The 18748-nt window shown below is 38.6% G+C and overlaps 1 protein-coding gene across 1 annotated transcript; it reads left to right on the forward strand.

Annotated features, from left to right (window-relative positions):
* The first annotated feature begins 1253 nt into the window (after nt 1-1253).
* On the forward strand, nt 1254-16731 carry cd5 (CD5 molecule). The gene is made up of 6 exons (XM_084379828.1): nt 1254-1389; nt 7974-8381; nt 9771-9896; nt 11597-11647; nt 15140-15205; nt 15337-16731. Exons 1-6 carry the CDS (start codon nt 1338-1340, stop codon nt 15405-15407), a joined length of 774 nt encoding a protein of 257 aa, XP_084235954.1. The 5' UTR covers nt 1254-1337; the 3' UTR covers nt 15408-16731.
* The last annotated feature ends 2017 nt before the right edge of the window (nt 16732-18748 follow it).

Raw genomic sequence — 18748 nt, forward strand, 5'->3', positions numbered from 1 at the left:
ATGTTTAAAAACATTAATTGACTGTATTGAAATGAAGGAGGTTTGGATTGTATAACCTTTAACTTTGGTAAGCAGAAGCACATCGGTCATCCTATCTTCAGATGCATGTTATTAATGTCAGCAAATGCTAAATCTTTACATGGATCTGTGTAACTAACTTTACTAAATCCTACACTGCACAATGTAGAGAAATTCTTTGGCGCCTAGATCCAAAACAAGCTTAACGAGTAGATAAATATAATAAAGATGAATTTAACAGCAAATGTAAAAGAATCTTAAAATATAACATGTAGGCGCTAATTGCAAATGTAAAAGCTTTTTTCTTTCTTTTTTTTTAAACTAGTAGTAGTATTAGTCTGGACCTCGGAAAATTATCTTTTGAATCCCAGTCTATATTATATACAATAACCATGACCATTTAGTTCCCTTCGAGTTGGCAATATACAACCAAGCTATCAACCAATTATTGCATGTGGCGTAAAGTGCATACCTCTGCCAGGGTGCCTGTCTCTCCATCTGGATCCACACCAAAAGTTAAGGGGCTCTATTCTGAGCTGAGACCTGTCCCCCATCACAGTTTTGTTGAAGTCTCTTCAGTAATTTTTGTGTCAGATCAATCACAATACCATCATTTTTGGACTTTTTTATACTGGAAAAAAAGTTAACTAACTTATCTACTACTAATGTAGTAAGAGAGTAAGAGAAAATGTATTTAATGAAGAGTTTGGTGTAGTAAAACGTGCAGTGCTACATTTATGACTCAGTACGATTGTTTGATCTGTAAACTCCCTTAAACAGGTCTTGAGTCCAACACGCGTGTTGCTTTTCCTCCCGCGGCCTTTCCTGTCCCATCGACGTACTCCTGCATTCAGTCACTTAGCCAAGGCTTGTGACTAACAAACATGTTGAAAAAAGTGAATTTCGTCTAGAGTCATGTAACCCTTCCCTTAACCTCTTCCTCCTACCTCTTCCTCCTTCCACCATTCTTATCATCATTTGTTATTTTCCCCACCCCTCTCTGCCTCTCTTCACCCAGCTTGCTTTGAAGGGAGGAAATCTGCACTTTTGCACAAGCAGCAGCAGCAGCAGCAGCAGGCCGGGGATGAAGTGATTCACTGTATGGAGAGAGAGAGAGAGAGAAAGAGAGAGAGAGAGAGAGAGAGAGAGAGAGAGAGAGAGAGAGAGAGGTTGAGTAGTTTTACACCTCTGCACTGTTTCCTTTCTCATCAGTTTTTCTGTTGTTGGCGTCTTGATCTGATTTGTGTCGTCTGTTCTCCTCCTTTCTGTCAGTCTGTCTGTCTGTCTGCTTCCTCCTCCTGTCCTTCATTGTTACTGTGATGGATCTCAGGACTGTTGTGACCATCTCAACTCTTTTACTCATGGCTGCTGGTAAGTGCACATTGTCTTTGGGTCATGTACTGCAGAATATTAATGAACAGGAGAGACAGCCAAATAAAGTGGTTTGCTATGATGGCATCATTAGGCCACTGAGATACTGGGACATTCCCAGGTCTGAACTGAAAAGTCTACAATATTAAAGTGTGACAACTAGCAGCATCAGGCTAAAACTAAGACAAAGACGTCACCACAGTGTATGTAAAAATGTACAGAAAATTACACAACAAATGCAGAACAACAGACTGTTGAGTCACAAGAAGAAGTTTACATTTTGAACTGAGCTCTTTCCTAAATAGTCAAGTTGTGTCAACACGGCAGCAGCTTTAATCCGTTTTGCCGGGTCGCCATGTTATGCCAAATTCTTGACGAATGGCCAGTTCTGGGTGCCAACACTAGTCTGAAGTTAGCCTGAGTGCTGCTAGCTAAAGTTGGCCTATATGTTGAGTACAACATGTTGTAAAATGTTAGACATATGTGGCCCTCGGTTCAACACACCAATTTCCTGTTTGGTTGTAAAATCACCTGCAGAGTTGGCCTACATCTATAAGATGGGTTTGATTCACATAACACTCGATTCCAGAAACACAGTAGATTCAGCAACAAGTTAGGGAGCTGAAATCTGCTGTTCACTGTAAAAAATATACAAAGAGCTGTTTCATGAGTTAACTTCGCCATATTCGATCATAAGTCAACCTAGCATACATGCTAATAATGGCACAGCAGTATCACTTCCAGTCCTCACTTTATCATTTCAAACTACATCATGCACTTCATGAGGTCAGCTTGTCTCTCTGGTGTTGAGTATGTTCTTCCCTTAGATTGTCAGAGGCCTCTTGATCTGGTTCAACAAGGAAACCATGAGGCAATGCAAATATGATTTAGGGCTATATAAATAAAACTGACTTGACTTAGTAGAATTTTGAGGTATTTGTACTCTACTTGAATATTTCCATTTTCTGCTACTTTATACTTCCACTCCAAATATTGTACTTTTAACTCCACTACATTTATTTGATAACTTTAGTTACTAATTACTTTACAGATAGCGTCAAAGTAGCACATTTTAAATGAATGTATGAAAAACACTGATTCCAATAATCAGAAAAATGCTGAATATTCGATCTGATAATCGGTCAGGCCGATAATCAATAAACCTACAACATACATATCATCAGTCACCAGGTGGGACTGATAACATGTTCCATTGGGGTATTCTTGTACCAGTGCCCCGTTGTGTATGGTGTCACACTGACATGACTGACCAGCTCAAGTGTCACAGTGTATGCTAATGACACCTGTGCTTTGCCTATTTGGACAGTCAGATTCTCTGCTGTGACACCCAGTAAAACATAAACAATCCTGAGAGCATGAATTACTCGTTTACACGTAGTAAGAAAATAAAACTTAAAAAAAACCCAAAAAAAACCCAGCTTCCAGGCTTTCTAGATTAAGCATTATATTTTCATACCTTTTAGTAAAGCCTTCGGACTGCAATAAGCCTTGCATGAAAAACTGCAGGTGAATCACTGATTTCAATGAGAACACTGTGTTGGCACAGTGAGGGCCACAATGCAGATGGCTCAAGCTAAACAAAACAAAGCAGGCCCTTGAGAAAGTTGCCCCTGGCTCTACTTTTGCTGCAGTGAGATGAAGGATCTGATATGTTGCTCCAGGATCGTCATTGCTACTGACCAATTATTATTTTGTAACGTCACAGGTTTGTGAAAAAGACTGGAAAATTACGCACATGGGAGAATTTATCCTTTCTAACACGTGATTAACATTGTGAAAGGGTCTCTTAAAAAGAAACCAGGCTCAACAGTATAATAACATATAGTAACAGTCCTACTCTTTGCTGTTTTGTAAGTATAAAGGATGGTCATGGAGCAAAACTAATTATGATGTCCTAGGAACAACACCAGTACAATCTCAGATACACCACTGCGTAATACAGTGTCATCCTTCAAGGCACTGCATGATGCATGAGGCACTGCATCAAATACACGTCAGCCAGCCTTTCAGCTAGATGACTTTGTAACAACAGTAGATTATCATGACTTAGTATGACTGACTCAGAGGACACAATGATTGCGACCATTATAACTTCCTAAAGATGTAAAATCCTGTCCATAATGTCATAAACCTCTGTGCAGGCTGGGTGACACTTCAAACTCATGGTTCTGTCACTATACTCAAACAAGCCCTCTTAAATCATATTTCATCATCTCACCGTTAACTATAATAAAAAAGACCCAAGCAATGCAGTTGTGATTTTGTAATGCACAGCTGTTTTCTGTTTTAACAGCCGGTAAGGGCCTCTTAACAGCTGCTACAAGTCGGGCACTGAAAGCATTATATTGGGACAGCTTTACGATTGTTGTAACACACAAAAAAACAGAGATGGTTCAATACTTGGTCGAACCGTAACAGTAATGATAAGATAGTAATTAGTAGATAAAGTAAGTCGACAATTCTTTACAAAGTCAATATTATTATTATTTTCAATATTATGAAAAAAAAACTTTGATGATTACATTTTTCAATCTTACAGCACAACTGTAAACTGAAACCAAACACTGGCTCTTGAACCAATAAGAGATATACCGATTACTGCGTGACAAGACTTAACCCACCATGACCAAATACTATAATAGTATATACACATTTATATACAATTTAATAATATATACACATTTTGTTACAGTTATTGTCATTATTAATCGTGGATAATCTGCCAGCGCAGTCAGATTTTTTCTTGTATAACGAGATTTGTTTTAAGAAATCGCTATTCCCTGAAATAAGAGAGAATAAGCTAGATTGCTAAATTAAAAGTATTGAAAACAATGGTGTCTTATTAAAGAGGGTCTATGAGGGTCAGAGAACCTGGTCTCCAGCTCGGTCACACGCTCCTAAAACAACTGTCAGTGTTTTTAGGTGGGAAGCTGGTGAGGGATCAAATCATTGTCACTTCACTCACATCTCCTCTTTTTTGTTTTATTTATTTGATATTTTCATTTAATTGACAGCTTCATTTTCCATAAGAACAATATGATAGTGACAACACATATTTATACAGAAGAAGATTAAGGGTCAATGTGAAAAATTTGAGTTTTTACTTTTTTCTAAGAAAAAATAAAGTCAATATTCTGAGGCTTCTCAGAAATTTGACATTTATCCAGGCCTACAGAATTCTAAGATTAAAGCCAGAATTCAGGCTTTTTCCACAGTGGCCCTTTTCTTTGTCCGTCTGAGGAAAATGGATATAAAACTAGAACACAAGAAGTAGAAATAAAAAAATTAATTACATGTGTATGACAAAGGAATGATAATTATATATTATCCTCTGAAAAATAACAGTCTTTTAATAAAATTCATATTTAAATTAATATATTTTTTACTCACTAACCCTGCAGATATCCACACATTATTATATGAGAAGTCATAGTCGAAGTCGGGGCTCCTGTGAAGACAAGGCTGGATCTGAAGTCTGGCAGTAGCATCACATTTGCTCATGTTCTGTACTTAAGTACAATTTTAAGGTCTTTTTACATTACCTTACTATTTTTTCGTTATATGTATGTTCATTATACGTCCAATCCACAAGTAAAAAACAGTGCACTACATTTTTTGAAATACAGATTTTACACAAAACATGATGAATTTATAAAATATGATGCATATAATATTATGGTTATAATCTGAAGTGACTTGGTGTAAACAGTACGGTAGGATCTCCGACAGCTGACAAATTTTTATTGTTTCATAATCTTCTGCTGCATGATGAGTACTTTTATTTTTGGTACCTGATATTACTAATGTACTTTTACAATTTACAATTTCAAGCTAGAAGATAAATCTGCTTAATGGATAGTTTACTGAAGTAAAATATCGTAGTAATTCTACCCCCACTGGTTACACGCTTCCTGTGAAGTTCCTGTTAGTGATTAATTCTTTCTATTGTTGTGTTGTAAATATAAAATTGAATTGTTGAATTGTTTATATCAAGCTAGTTTGGGTTTCAAACTAAGTCTGTTTTACTTGTCACTTGTATTTTCTGGTGGCTCAACTTAGTAAAAGGCCATTTTATATATATATATATATATATACTGTATATACGTATATATATATATATATATTTACTTAATTTTAATTAAAAGGGGGCTGGCCCTTATTTAGAATAATGTCAAGTAAGAGTTTAGAATGACTTAAGGACATGAAATAAAAGAAAACAATTATTTAAAACAAGTTTATTTCATAAAAGATACAAGATACAAAACACTGTTCAATTAAAGGGACACTATGTAATTTTGGAGAAGAAATTCAAATTAAGAATTTTAATATTAACAATAATATTGAGATAATAATACAAACTCATGAATTTGTATATTTTTCCATGAGTGAATAAACAAGCTGTTCTCAGAGTAAAATAAGTTCCCAGAACACTGTTTGAAGAGAGGTGGCAGGGTCCGCCACATATAAACAAAGTAAAACAGTATAAATTGTGTTGTCCTTTAAGGTCAATTTGTTTATTCACTTTATTTAGTCATGAAAACAAAGAGAGTTTGTTTATTTAGTTTGTTTAGGCAGAAAGAGTTCTTCTTTCAATCAGGTAAAAACAGAATGAAATAAAATTCACGAAGTGGTAACAAAGTATACATTTTTAGTTTGCTTTGTAAAGAGTTCCATGTAGTCGGAGTATAGAAAATAAAAGCAGATATTCCCAGGTACAAACTCTTACGACTTGTAGATAAAGAAATACATATGTCTATCACATCTCTCGGACAGAGAAGACCGTCCAAGTTATCCATACAAGGCGCAATGATGAGTGCTATCACAAATACTAAACATTAGAGCAGAAAACAGAAGGGCTTCAGAGTAAGGCAGAGGCATGCCTTTCAATCACATCATAATCCATAACAGAGTGAAACCTGAGACAGACTTTACTTATCACAATAACAGGTTTTTCACTTGACACTAGCAAAGTTACTCAAAAGATTAATGCCTATTTGGTTTGTAGAGCATTTCATATTGCGTATACATTTTCTGACTTCTCATAATATATTTATTTTTTCCAAAAAAGTGCAGAAAGCACAGTGAATGTATACAATCTCAAAGGAAGTACAGTAATGTAGTTTTTGTGCTTTACACTCCATACTAAATGAGGTGAGCTTGTTGAATGTTGTGCTGTGTGCAGTCTCATCTGCTGCTGAGAGCTTCACGTTATCCTTTAAGAAGGATCGACGTGATCAGTACTGTGCTGCTGTAAGTTCCCTCTTCAAATGATAGACAGGGTGCAGTCTGATTAATGACCACTCTCAGAGTATATTAAATATATAATAGAGACACAAAGACAAAGAAACAGCTCGCTGACTTCATTGAGACAAAAACACAAACAACAAAAACAACAAACCTTTGTGTTTTCTAAAAGAACTTTTAAAACTTTGGTTGACCCTTATTGAAAAAAAAAACATAATTTCACATTTGTCAGTAGTATCAGGCGACACAGACTGTTTCAGTTCTGTTTGCAGAGTCTTTAAATTCCACGAAGCTGAATCTTGTGCCGCCACCCCAACACAGCGGCGCTGAATCGAAACAGGTTTGTGGTGTTCAGAGCATCAAACGGTGACATTTGAAAATCCGACAGAGCTGTGACTGTAAGACAAAAGTTCCTGGTGAAAACTAAGTATCTTTGCATTTACAATATATGTAATGAGAAAATGTGTTTTTGTTTTTGTCTCATGCTTTGCGTTTTTTAATTACAAAAATGATCATACGAGCAAAACATAGTACAGTTAAACCACGATTAGGTATTTAAAATGGATCGATGTTGCTCTGGTTCTCTATGAGAAGACTTTATGTGACATCATTATTTGGTTTGACGCAATTCAACTGAATGTGTTTTCTTCTTCTATTTTGTCATGTTATTATATTTATTGTTAAGCAGTTGTGGTATGAAATAAGTATTATTAATACTGTTTCTTTCCTATTAATTATACTTATCATTCAATTAAAATGTTTGTATGTGTGGAATAATCATACCAATAAGATATCAATAATGCCGGCGCAGTTTTCATACTATCTGTTACATTTTTTTTTTTTTTGTTTGTTTGTTTTCATGGACTCGGTGCCTCCCCTCCAGGGATCACATACAGGGTACTGCAAGGATCAGTACTTGGACCACGTCTCACTGCATGCTAGCATTAGGACACAACATTCGTCATTCTACCATGTCTTTTCCCTGAGGCGATCAGTTACAGACTGCCATACTATGGAGCTGCTTAGTCATGCGCCAATTCTCTGTGTTGAACTCAAGTGACTCTGAGTGCCTGGGCAATTGTAACACCTTGTTAATCTGCTTGAACACATGAGTAATGTGCAGATTCTGCAGCCAGTTGGCAGAAGTTGGTAATCATACATTCCCGGCATCCTCCGCCAAGAAGCTAGTCTTGCTTGTATGGTGTCTGAATGGTGAAACACGGGGTCCAAAGTCCAAAATGACTCATTATTGTTTGTAAAGCTTCAGTGCTGTGAGCATTGTTGACCTCTGTCTGCCTGTCTGTCTGTCTGTCTCCTAGAGTCAGCCCAAGCAACACATGGGCCCACCACCAACAGTACTCCCCGCCCCACTCAGCCCAACAGCACCAGTGTGGTCTGCCACTGCCCCAGTACTGCTACACCAGCCACTGATACCCCCACCTTGAGCCCTAGCAGCTCTTCACCTGCCCTGGGCCTCCTCACAATCACATGGATAAGGGAATGTGAGGGAAACATTTACCTAACCCTCTCCCATCCCAGCTCCTCCTCACCTGTGTGTCACAATGACACAAAGAGCCGGAGTCTTTTGAGAGATGTGTGTCAGAACAAGAAAGGTTGTGAAGGCACACCGAGCTGGGAGACAAGCAAGAACACGAACGGCTCTTACTTCACAGAGAGTGGAGCAGTGAATTGGGCACGCTGTACAACACTTAGGGTCCACTGCACAGGTTGGTCTACTGTCTGTGTGCTTCTGTTTGTCTGTGGATGTCAGTGAGAACGTAATGCAGCTTGTAACCACAGGACCGTCTCAGTGTTTTTTATGGGGGGGCACTGACTCGGCATGAAAATGACCACACACACACACACACACACACACACACACACACACACACACACACACGTCAGAATAGCACTCATTTACCATTACAGTGTCTTACAGTTCCTTATATTAATACATTGTTTCAGCACCCACCGCATGGAACAAGCTACAGACTTAACTTAAACTTCAGAATATTAAACCTCTGAACAGCTTTAAAACTATGGTGCAATCCAGGTTCTCTGTGTGTAAATGTTTTATCTGATTATTTGGGTGTGTTTTTTCTGTTAATTTGCGATCGTATCTCTGTGTTGCTGCCATTATTGGCCACATCTACCTTGTAAAAAAAGAACTGTGATCTCAGGGGGACTAACCTGGTTAAATATAATAATAATAATAATAATAATAATAGTAATAATAATCACACATAGCAAAGACACACGACAAACAGAAAAAAAAAAAGATTGTTCTTCCCATTCAGATTTCAAGGTCCCCACGTCTGGACCCACCCCTATTGTTTTGACATTTTAGATAACCAAATTATATTATTTCAATATCTAAACTTGAAGATTTTTTTCTATTAAACTACTTTTTTATCTAAAGAAAACAAACTTCTCAAATGAATTCTGTGTTCAATATTGTCTTAACACAAACAGAGAAGAAAGAACTGAAGAAGTTTAAAATTGGTAGAATTCTGATAGAAATCAGGAAGCATCTGATACAAGACTGAGTAAACAGGACTAGAGTATGGCCAACTTTCTGAAATTTTCAGAGGTGGAGTGGACTTCCTGAAGCACACTGCATTCATTCAGAGACCAAAAATGTAGGGTTCACATAATTATGCCTCAGTATCTGTGAAAGAAGATCTTGTAATCATGACAGACGAGATGGTGACAACATGGTGTCATTCTGAATCGACACAGAGAACAGCTTATCTACTTGTTGTCGGTCCAATTGAACAGATGAATTCTTGCATAGCTGTCAGTTGTGTCTATTTCTAATTTCAAATCTGGAAAAACATGGCTGTTCTGTAAATATCAAATACTAATTCAAACAGATCCAGCATTTTCACGATGTAGAGTGCCCTCATCATTTAAACAGTCCACGAACCATCATGTTTAAATGAAATCAGCTGTCCTCGTCTCAGAGCTGTGGCTAAAGCCAGGCAGAGTGGATAGAAAACAAGGAATGTGTCTACAGGGCTGGTTTAGAATGAAAGAAAGTCAAAATTACCAGAATAACAGCCACAAGGGTGTGTGTGTGTGTGTGTGTGTGTGTGTGTGTGTGTGTGCGTGTCCAGAACTCCCAGATGTACAGGGGCAGCTGCAGGCCTACAAAGTGGTGTCAGCTCTGCTCTGCTTGGTGCTACTGGTCCTGTTACTGATCCGCTTTACCAAACCCACCGTCAAAGCCCTGCAGAAGAGATGTGAGTACACACACACACACACACACACACACACACACACACACACACACACACATATGTGCATACATGCACGTTTTCATCATCAGTATTTACTGACCTGAAAGCTGATATTTCAAGATTAAGGCTCGTCAGATTGCAGATTATAAAAAATACTGTTGTCTTAAATCCAAAGGATTCTGTCCCACTGACACAATAGAAGGAATAGAATAGAATAAGATAGAATAGAATGATCACTTAAAGCATCTGATGTCTGTTCTGATGACTTGTTGTGTGTAGATTCTGTCTTTTGAATAGCTAGCTGCAGTTTACAACACTCAACAGTGCAGCTGCTATGTGTGCGCGAGCACATGCACACACACATTGTACGTACTGTATGTGCATATGCACACACGTTTTCAACATCAGTATTTACTGACCTCAGAACTCAGATAATTTCAGATTAAGAATTGTCAGATTGCAGATTATGTCTAAGAAAGACTGATGTCTTAAATCCGAAGGATTCTGTCCCACTAACACAATAGAACAGTACAGAATAGAACAGAATAGAATAGAATAGAATAATCAGTGATACACTGGACAAAGAGCTGAGAAGAAGATCCAATAGTTAGTCAGATCTGTAGAACATCATGTTCTACATTATTAGACAGTACACGCTCTTTGCCACACGTAAAGAACTACAATTACAAATGTTTTCTTGCTTAAAGCTCTGACTCGGTACGTGTAAGCTATTTTATTAAATTGCCGGTTAGTGTTTTTATTAATTTCTGCTGCATACTCATCCAAACTTTCACCTGGAGCATGGGGATGGGAAGAGAGGTTTTGCTCTGAAAAAGTCCAGAAAATGTTTTTGTTCGAAAGCCTTCTGCAATTTTTTGCTTCCCACATAGTCAAAGGCAGAACATTACCCTTGACAATAAAAGCCCTGGACTTATACACTGTGTGACTGCTCACCAGGGGGAACTAAATAAAGTAGATTACATAAGCACCTATTTAAGACAGAAAAACATGTATTACTTTGTTATAAACTGACTCTGAGAGACACGAGCAAGAATTCCAATGTACCTGTGAAAATGGCAATAAAATGTAATCTCAGCCTCAGCTCCTGTGCTTCATCAGGACTCTGCTGGTGTGGTTTGACAAGATGTGACAGACAGTGACCCAAGAGCTCTGCAACTGTCTTTACATTCTGATTCAAATGTTGCTAATTTCTGATTGGGTCTTTTTCTAAACCGAGCACCACTCACAATAAAATAAAATAAAATAAAAAAACAGAAAATGTTGTGTGCTATAAACCCATCACCCAGAGTAAGGGACTCTGAGAAGTATTTTAGCATGTACCCTTGCAGGTGTGGTCACAAAGATAGCTCTGTATTGTCCAGCCCAGATAGATGAGAGGTCCATCTGAGGACCCTAACCATAACCTGTATCTCTTTCTACGTCTACTCTGAACACACAGAAAAAATACTGTGAAATATTAATATCACTGAGGGGAGGTAGAAAATATTTCTTCCTATAAACTGAGTGAACTGAGCCTTACTTCAAAAAATGGCCAAGATACCATCCATAGGTATTAAAGAGGTGCACAAAAACAAAGCCCTCTAGAGTACAACTATCACAGTGGGAGTCAATCAGGCTGATAGTCTCTGACTCCTGAGTGTATACATGTTCAGTGGTTTGATTGCTATGTTGTTGGTTTTCAGTATCAGACAGGAGGCAGAATCGCTGGATCGGACCTACACAGAGTCACAGTGGTGAGTTACACACACACACACACACACACACACACACACACACACACACACACACACACACACACACTTTACACTACAGAGAGCTGCTGTACTGTTGACTGTTGATGTTGATGACATTGTTGCACCAGGTGACATGTACCTTTATTACAATGAGATCACACAGTTTAATTTATCTTGAGTTTAATCTCACAATCATCTGCTGAAATAGTCCCCAACAAATGCACAATTCCCTGCTGCTTCAGTGATGTTTGTTTTTTAACTACAATGATGAGCTTTTTTTGAAAATGTCAGTTTTAAAAAAAATTACAACACATCCTCATATCTAAATGACTGAATAGGTTGATTTCTAAAGTTAGATTTATACCAACAACAGGCGCACTGGACATTTGTCGTATGCTTGCTGTTTGGTTAGGTTAATTGTAGTTGGCAGACTATACAATACACCAGTCATCCTGGCTAATGTTTATGCGCCACACTGGGATGACAACTCATTTTTCACAAGTTCTTATTCTCAGAGGGGATATGAATTGTCCTAATCACCTACCCTAGACATTAGCTTGCCCAAAACCATGGCCACATCCAAAGCAGCTCTTGCAATCCATTAATTTCTAACACAAATGGGATATATGATGCGTGGCACTTTCAGGATCCTACATCTAAAAGCTATTCTTTTTTCTCACCTGTTCACGGGACATACTCAGGCATAGATTCTTTCTTTTTGGATAAGAAGTTTCTTCTATTAATGAGTAAGTGTGAATATCAGGCAAAAGTCATCTCAGACCATGCCCCTTTATTGATGACCCTACATATACCAACTTCTCACACCAACTATCGTCCTTGGTATCTCAGTTCATTATTGCTCTCTGATAGCGGTTTTTATTTTATTTTATCTCAACTGAAATAACTTCCATTCTTGAACAGACCCAGATTCCAGGAACATCTCCCTCAGTAGTGTGGGAATCAATGATGGCGTACCTCCGGGGACAAATTATATCGTACAGTGCACAACTCAGAAACAAAACACAAGACTCTAACAATTAACAAATGATATTCTAAATCTAGATGCAAGACTTGCTCTTGCCCATCGAACGATTTATTTAAACAATGACCAGCTCTTCAAAGTGAGTTTAACCTCTTATGAACCAGACATACTGAAAACCTCATTAATAAAACACAGAGTATGACATATGACTTTGGTTAAAAGACTGGAAAAATTCTTGCTCATCAGCTCCATCAAAAAAACACAGATCGAACTATAGCTGAGATAACTGATGAATCGGGCACCAGGGACATAGAACATTCAGAGCTTAATCAGTGTTTCCGCAAATTGTACTCAAAGTTGTATACCACGGAATCTCTTGGGTATGTTTGATTCATTCTTTGTAAAATTAGATGCTCCCACAATTGATATATTTGCCATCGCAGTTGAACAGTTAGCGATAGCGCTACGTGGTGAAGCCAGTATTAAAGGAATACAGAGAATTGATTCAGAGGATGAAGTATCCCTTTATGCTGATGACATGCTTTTATATTTATCAGACCCCTTAACTAGCCAACCAAAAACATTAAGTCTACTAGAAGACTTCGGCAAAATGCCATGATATAAAGTTAATTTACAAATGAGTGAGATCATGCTGGTGAATACTGCTGAAGTGAAGTTGATTGCATTAATTAATTCCCCCTTAAAGTAAGTACACACAAATTTAAGCAGTTAGGAATCTGGGTCACACATGACTTTAAAGCTAATTTCCCACCACTGCTTCTTCGACAACAAGATTTGGAACATTGGAGCTTATCATTAGGAGGAAGAATCAATACAATCAAAATGAATGTGCTGTCCAAATTTTTATACATATTTCAATGTATTGCTAACTTTTTAACAAAATAATTTGTTTTGTCAATGGACAAACTGATATCTGGATTCAGTTGGAACAAGAAAAAACCTTGCATACGTAAAAGCAAAACTTTCAATTTTATAACAGGGCTGCTAACAAAAGGATTATGTTATATTGGAAGGAGTTTCCATCCCATGACACTGCCCCCAAATGGTTACAATTGGAAAACGTATCCTATGGCCCCACTTCCTTATGAGCTCTGCTTTGCTCAAAACTCCTTGTCTGAACCTATATCCATGTATACTCCGATTCTTTTCACTCAACGACTTTTCAATTTATGCTCCTATAGTGAGAAAGAACCTATTTACACCATCAATTATAGATGGAGCTTCTGATGTTTGGGTCAGAAGAGGGGTGACCACAATAAGAGATCTATTTTTTTTTCTTTTTGCAACTCTGTAGTTTTATATCAGCATCCTCCACCTATTTAACTAACCCTAACCCATTTTGAAACCCAATCCATCTTATATGGAGTATTGGGATAGTTTATTCCTTATTAATCTCATTTGGAACCCTTGACCTTGTTAAGGAATCAGTGGGAGGAAGATTTGGGGACACAGTTCCTTGATTACGTTTGGAAGAAAGCTTTAGATTGGATACATTCGTCTTCAATTTGCTTACGACATACAGTCGTCCAGTTCAAGGTTTTTCATCGTCTTAACTGGTCTAAAGTAAAGCTAGCTAAATTCACGCCTAATGTCGGTCCTATGTGTGATCGATGTAGGCAAGCACCAGCCCCCCTTTCACATATGTTTTGGTTTTGCCCAAAACTCAATGGTTTCTGGCAATCAAAGTTTAAAACCTTTTCAGATGTCTTGGAAGTATCCATAAGAGCCCTCTGCTACTACTGCAATATTTTGAGTAGCTCCACAAGGTACACATCTTAGTTGCCAGGCAAAAAATATGATAGCTTTTGCATCTCTATTAGCTAAATGACTTATACTGCTTAAATGGAAGGAAACATTTTCTCCAATCTTTAAGCTATAGATTAAATACCTTATACATCATTTGACGATTCGCTATTCTACAAGAGGCTGTACTCAGGGATGCTTTTCTTTTTTAACCTGACCATCCCTCCCTGACCTCCTCATGCAGACTTTGTTGCTCTTTAAACTACTCGCCTGACTTTAACCTGTGCTGCTGTAATAATTACTACAATGGAGAGATGTCTCTGCCTAAAAAGAAATGTAATTTCAGGTCGTAATAACCCGCCTTCACAGTCGACCAGCATGGTGGTTTTTCAATAAGAAACTAGTTTATTTACGCCTTGAAGGAATTATTGGGCCTGAAGCTGAGGGCAATTGGAGACACACACATTGAGTCTGAACCATTGATGATTAATTAGAGCTGGATTTTTGCCTGGAAACTCACAGGCAGGGCCAGCAAGGGCAACTCAACTGCGCATAGTCAGTGGGCTGCATAATCGATTTTGAACCCTGTCAGGCCAGCAATTCTCAATGGACTCAAGTGGGCCATCTTTGGGTTCAGAATACAGATCCATAATACATCCATGGCATACATTAAGAACAATAGAAACAATGACACCAGATTTATCCTTTTAATGTTTGTCTCCCATCTGTTTATGTCTCTGTCTCAGTGTCTTACCATCGAGGGAAAACTGCAGTTAAAAACAATGATGGAGAGAAGAGACACTCCTACCCTGGTAACACACACACACACACATACTATACACATGTAGAATGTTAAACCAACCACGCAGTTGGCTCAATGCTCCTCCAGCAGACATTCTATTGGTTTAAATCTGGACGCTCTTCCTGTGTGTTGTCAAATCAGCTCTGGAGCGACTGGCAGTCAGTGACAGCAGAGAGCCTTCATCCAACAGGAACAGTGACTACAACTTCTGACACACCTCTTCTTCCATCTCCATCATCATCATCATTATCACCATCACCATCATCATCATCATCATTATCACCATCATCTATATGTGGGCTGAATATTTTGTATTTTCATATGTGACTATTTCAGGATTGTATCTTTGTGAAGGAATATCACCCTGGTTTGTTGAGGAATTATTTACTAAGAAACTCAAGACCACATGAAAGTGATAATTCATTTCTTGTTATACCTGCATTTGTTGTATCAGATACTAAAATATTCTGAGGACCAATAGTCAGTATTAATAAGCATCAATGTACATTATCATATTTAAGCTCAATTTTGCATCCCTTTTATAAACAAAACTTGAAAATGACACCAAAACAACTTATAGTATCATTCTGACTAAAGTAATGTTGAGATATTCTAATGGAACCTGAAATATTTTTTAGGGAAGCACATTTTATTTGTCATGGTATACTGCACTCTTACATTCTGGTTTAAGTCTTTAGCAATGGAGCTTCTTAAATAACAACATGCAACATCTCAAAAAATCCTGAAGGCTGTTGCCAGTTTTGAGCTCCATCCAGGTGACTATTTGATATATGGCCGTCTAGTTAGCTTATTTGCTAACAAGTGCCAACAATTTGAATCAGACAGCTTTGGAGTTGTTGGAAGATGTATTTTTCCCTTTTAGCTAGGCTAGCAGCTTCCTCCTTCTTCTAGTCTTTGTGCTTAGCAGAGCTAAACGCATTCAGAACTCATCTCTGTACTGGACATACAATAATAAAACTGACTAGTTTCCAAAATGTTGGAACATTCTTCAATTTAAAAATTCATGAAAAACAATGATTAAGTGACATCTGATTCACTGACATTGTAACATGAATAAATGAATAGTAGTGAATTTCTTTTGCTGACAGTTTGTCATTTTGGATTAATATTGTGAACTTTTTATTTTCAGGAGACTTTTTTCTAAGTTGTGTTTGACCTGATTTGTTGTTTCTGAAGGAGGGGAATGGAAAATGTTGCAGATTTTGGAGAACACAGAAAGACAGAGAGGAGGAAGAGGAGGAGAGAGTGAGAGATGAAGGTGGTTACTAAGTGCAGATGTGTGGTTTCCTCTGCCGTTGACACCAACTTCCTGTTTATGTTATTTCTGTCATAACCTCTATATCTTTCTCCCTCTCCCCAGTCTCCTCTATCTTTCTCTTCCTTGTTGTTTCTTCCAGTCTCTCCTCTTTCTTTTCAATCTTCTCTTGTCTTTTCCTTTCCTACTTCTGTTCTTTTCTTCCTAGCACTTTCTCTCTTTGTTCTCCTTCAGAGTCAGACTTGTGGTTCATTGTTCATTTATCTGTTCATCATCACACAACATAATCTAATCAATTTGATTCAAATTTTAATTAATAAACTTATTAAAAAGTGTATATCCTACCTTTTACTTTCATACCCATACCAGTGGCTGACCAGTGTTTACTTACAGTGTTAACTTGGCATTGTATTATCTCGTACATTACCAGTTACTGTATATATACATAATTATATACATGAAAAGCCTATTCATAAAAAGTGATGCAGTTTTCCACATTTCATATTTTTTGTTTTATTTAAACGCATAATGGATTCATTTCTGCTGTTGCCGCTAGTTAACATCGCTATGACTCTTGCCCCAAAGTGGGGTCAATGAGTGCGGGTCGGGGTAAATTGGGCACTCTAGAGGTAAACGGCCACTGTTTAATACTGATATTTAAATGACACAAAATCAAACAATTTTGAGATGAAATTTGATTTAGACTGGTCTAAGTCCAGGTGTGTGTGTGTGTGTGTGTGTGTGTGTGTGTGTGTGTGTGTATGGCGGTAGAATCGTGTCATAATGCGTGCGCACCTATCAACTGAACGTGTCACACGCGCGTGCTTTGACGCCTGTGCAGCAAGCAGCGCCTGACGTGTAATGTAGTTTCCTCATTGACTTATAATGGTCCCCCGTTCACACGCACGTTCACGCGTATGACTGCTGCACGCCGGTAATCACATGACGCGTAGTGACTACGTGTAACATTCATGCGTTTTTATGCGAACGCACGCATTAACGCTCGCATGAAGATAATTGAACATTTTTGTCACACGCTCACATGTAGGCGGAAATGACGTGCGCAAACTATGTCACGCGTAACTATGGCGGTAGAATCGTGTCATAATGCGTGCGCACCTATCAACTGAACGTGTCACACGCGCGTGCTTTGACGCCTGTGCAGCGAGCAGCGCCTGACGTGTAATGTAGTTTCCTCATTGACTTATAATGGTCCCCCGTTCACACGCACGTTCACGCGTATGACTGCTGCACGCCGGTAATCACACTACGCGTAGTGACTACGCGTAACATTCATGCGTTTTTATGCGAACGCACGCACGCACGCACGCATGAAGATAATTGAACATTTTTGTCACACGCTCACATGTAGGCGGAAATGACGTGCGCAAACTATGTCACGCGTAACAAGATGCTGCGTGCGTATGAAGCAGCGTGCGCACGTCTGTCTGTCACTGTTTGACAAATGTTGTCACGCGTTCACACACGCGTGCGGTCGCAGTTTCTGATGTGCGACCGGAAGTTGATCTGCACCGTGCGCAACACACCGCGTACGTGAACGCCTCGCGTAGTCGGCCTTTTCATTTTATTGAAGTGTCGTCAACCAGGGGAGGCAGCAGTGAGCCAGACACTGCTGCCAGCATCTCAAAAGAAGAATGAGAAGGAGGAGAAGTGTTTTTTTTGTTTTATATATATATATATATATATATATATGTATGTATAAAAAACGCTGCTGCTCGAGTCCTCAGTGGGACCAGGACGGTGGATCATTGATAAAAGTGCGTGCTTCCCCCGCCCCTCCCAACAAAAGTCCTGGGAGTGTGTTGCAGCTGTTCAGGTGCACAAACCTAACGCACCTCTCCAGCGGTCCCAGCAGTTCTCAATGAACTGATCACCTGCGGGGGGCGTGGTTAACTTACAAATGTTTGTCATTGATTTTGTGTCTTATGTGAGAAACAAAGTAAAGAAACAGCAACAGAACTCTTTCTCTGTCTTCATGGAACAAATGAATCATGTCATGTAAAAGCCTGTATGTCTGTATCTCGTATTGGATCGATTGCGCCATCTACTGGATGAACATGGAACACAGAACAACTACGCGAGGCGTCCAAGTACGCGTTGTGTTGCGCACGGTGCAGATCAACTTCCGGTCGCACATCAGAAACTGCGACCGCACGCGTGTGTGAACGCGTGACAACATTTGTCAAACAGTGACAGACAGACGTGCGCACGCTGCTTCGTACGCACGCAGCTTCTTGTTATGCGTATGAAGGTATA

The sequence above is a fragment of the Pagrus pagrus genome, assembly GCF_965226575.1.
Source record: "Pagrus pagrus genome assembly, chromosome: 2".
NCBI classification, from domain to species: Eukaryota; Metazoa; Chordata; class Actinopteri; order Spariformes; family Sparidae; genus Pagrus; species Pagrus pagrus.

What these genes read in the sequence shown, in the direction of transcription:
- cd5 (XM_084379828.1), top strand. Translation starts at nt 1,338, where the DNA reads ATGGATCTCAGGACTGTTGTGACCATCTCAACTCTTTTACTCATGGCT. An exon ending in TCTTTTACTCATGGCTGCTG is followed by an intron (nt 1,390 to 7,973) that starts GTAAGTGCACAT and finishes TCTGTCTCCTAG; the next exon opens with AGTCAGCCCAAGCAACACAT. An exon ending in ACCTACACAGAGTCACAGTG is followed by an intron (nt 11,648 to 15,139) that starts GTGAGTTACACA and finishes TCTCTGTCTCAG; the next exon opens with TGTCTTACCATCGAGGGAAA.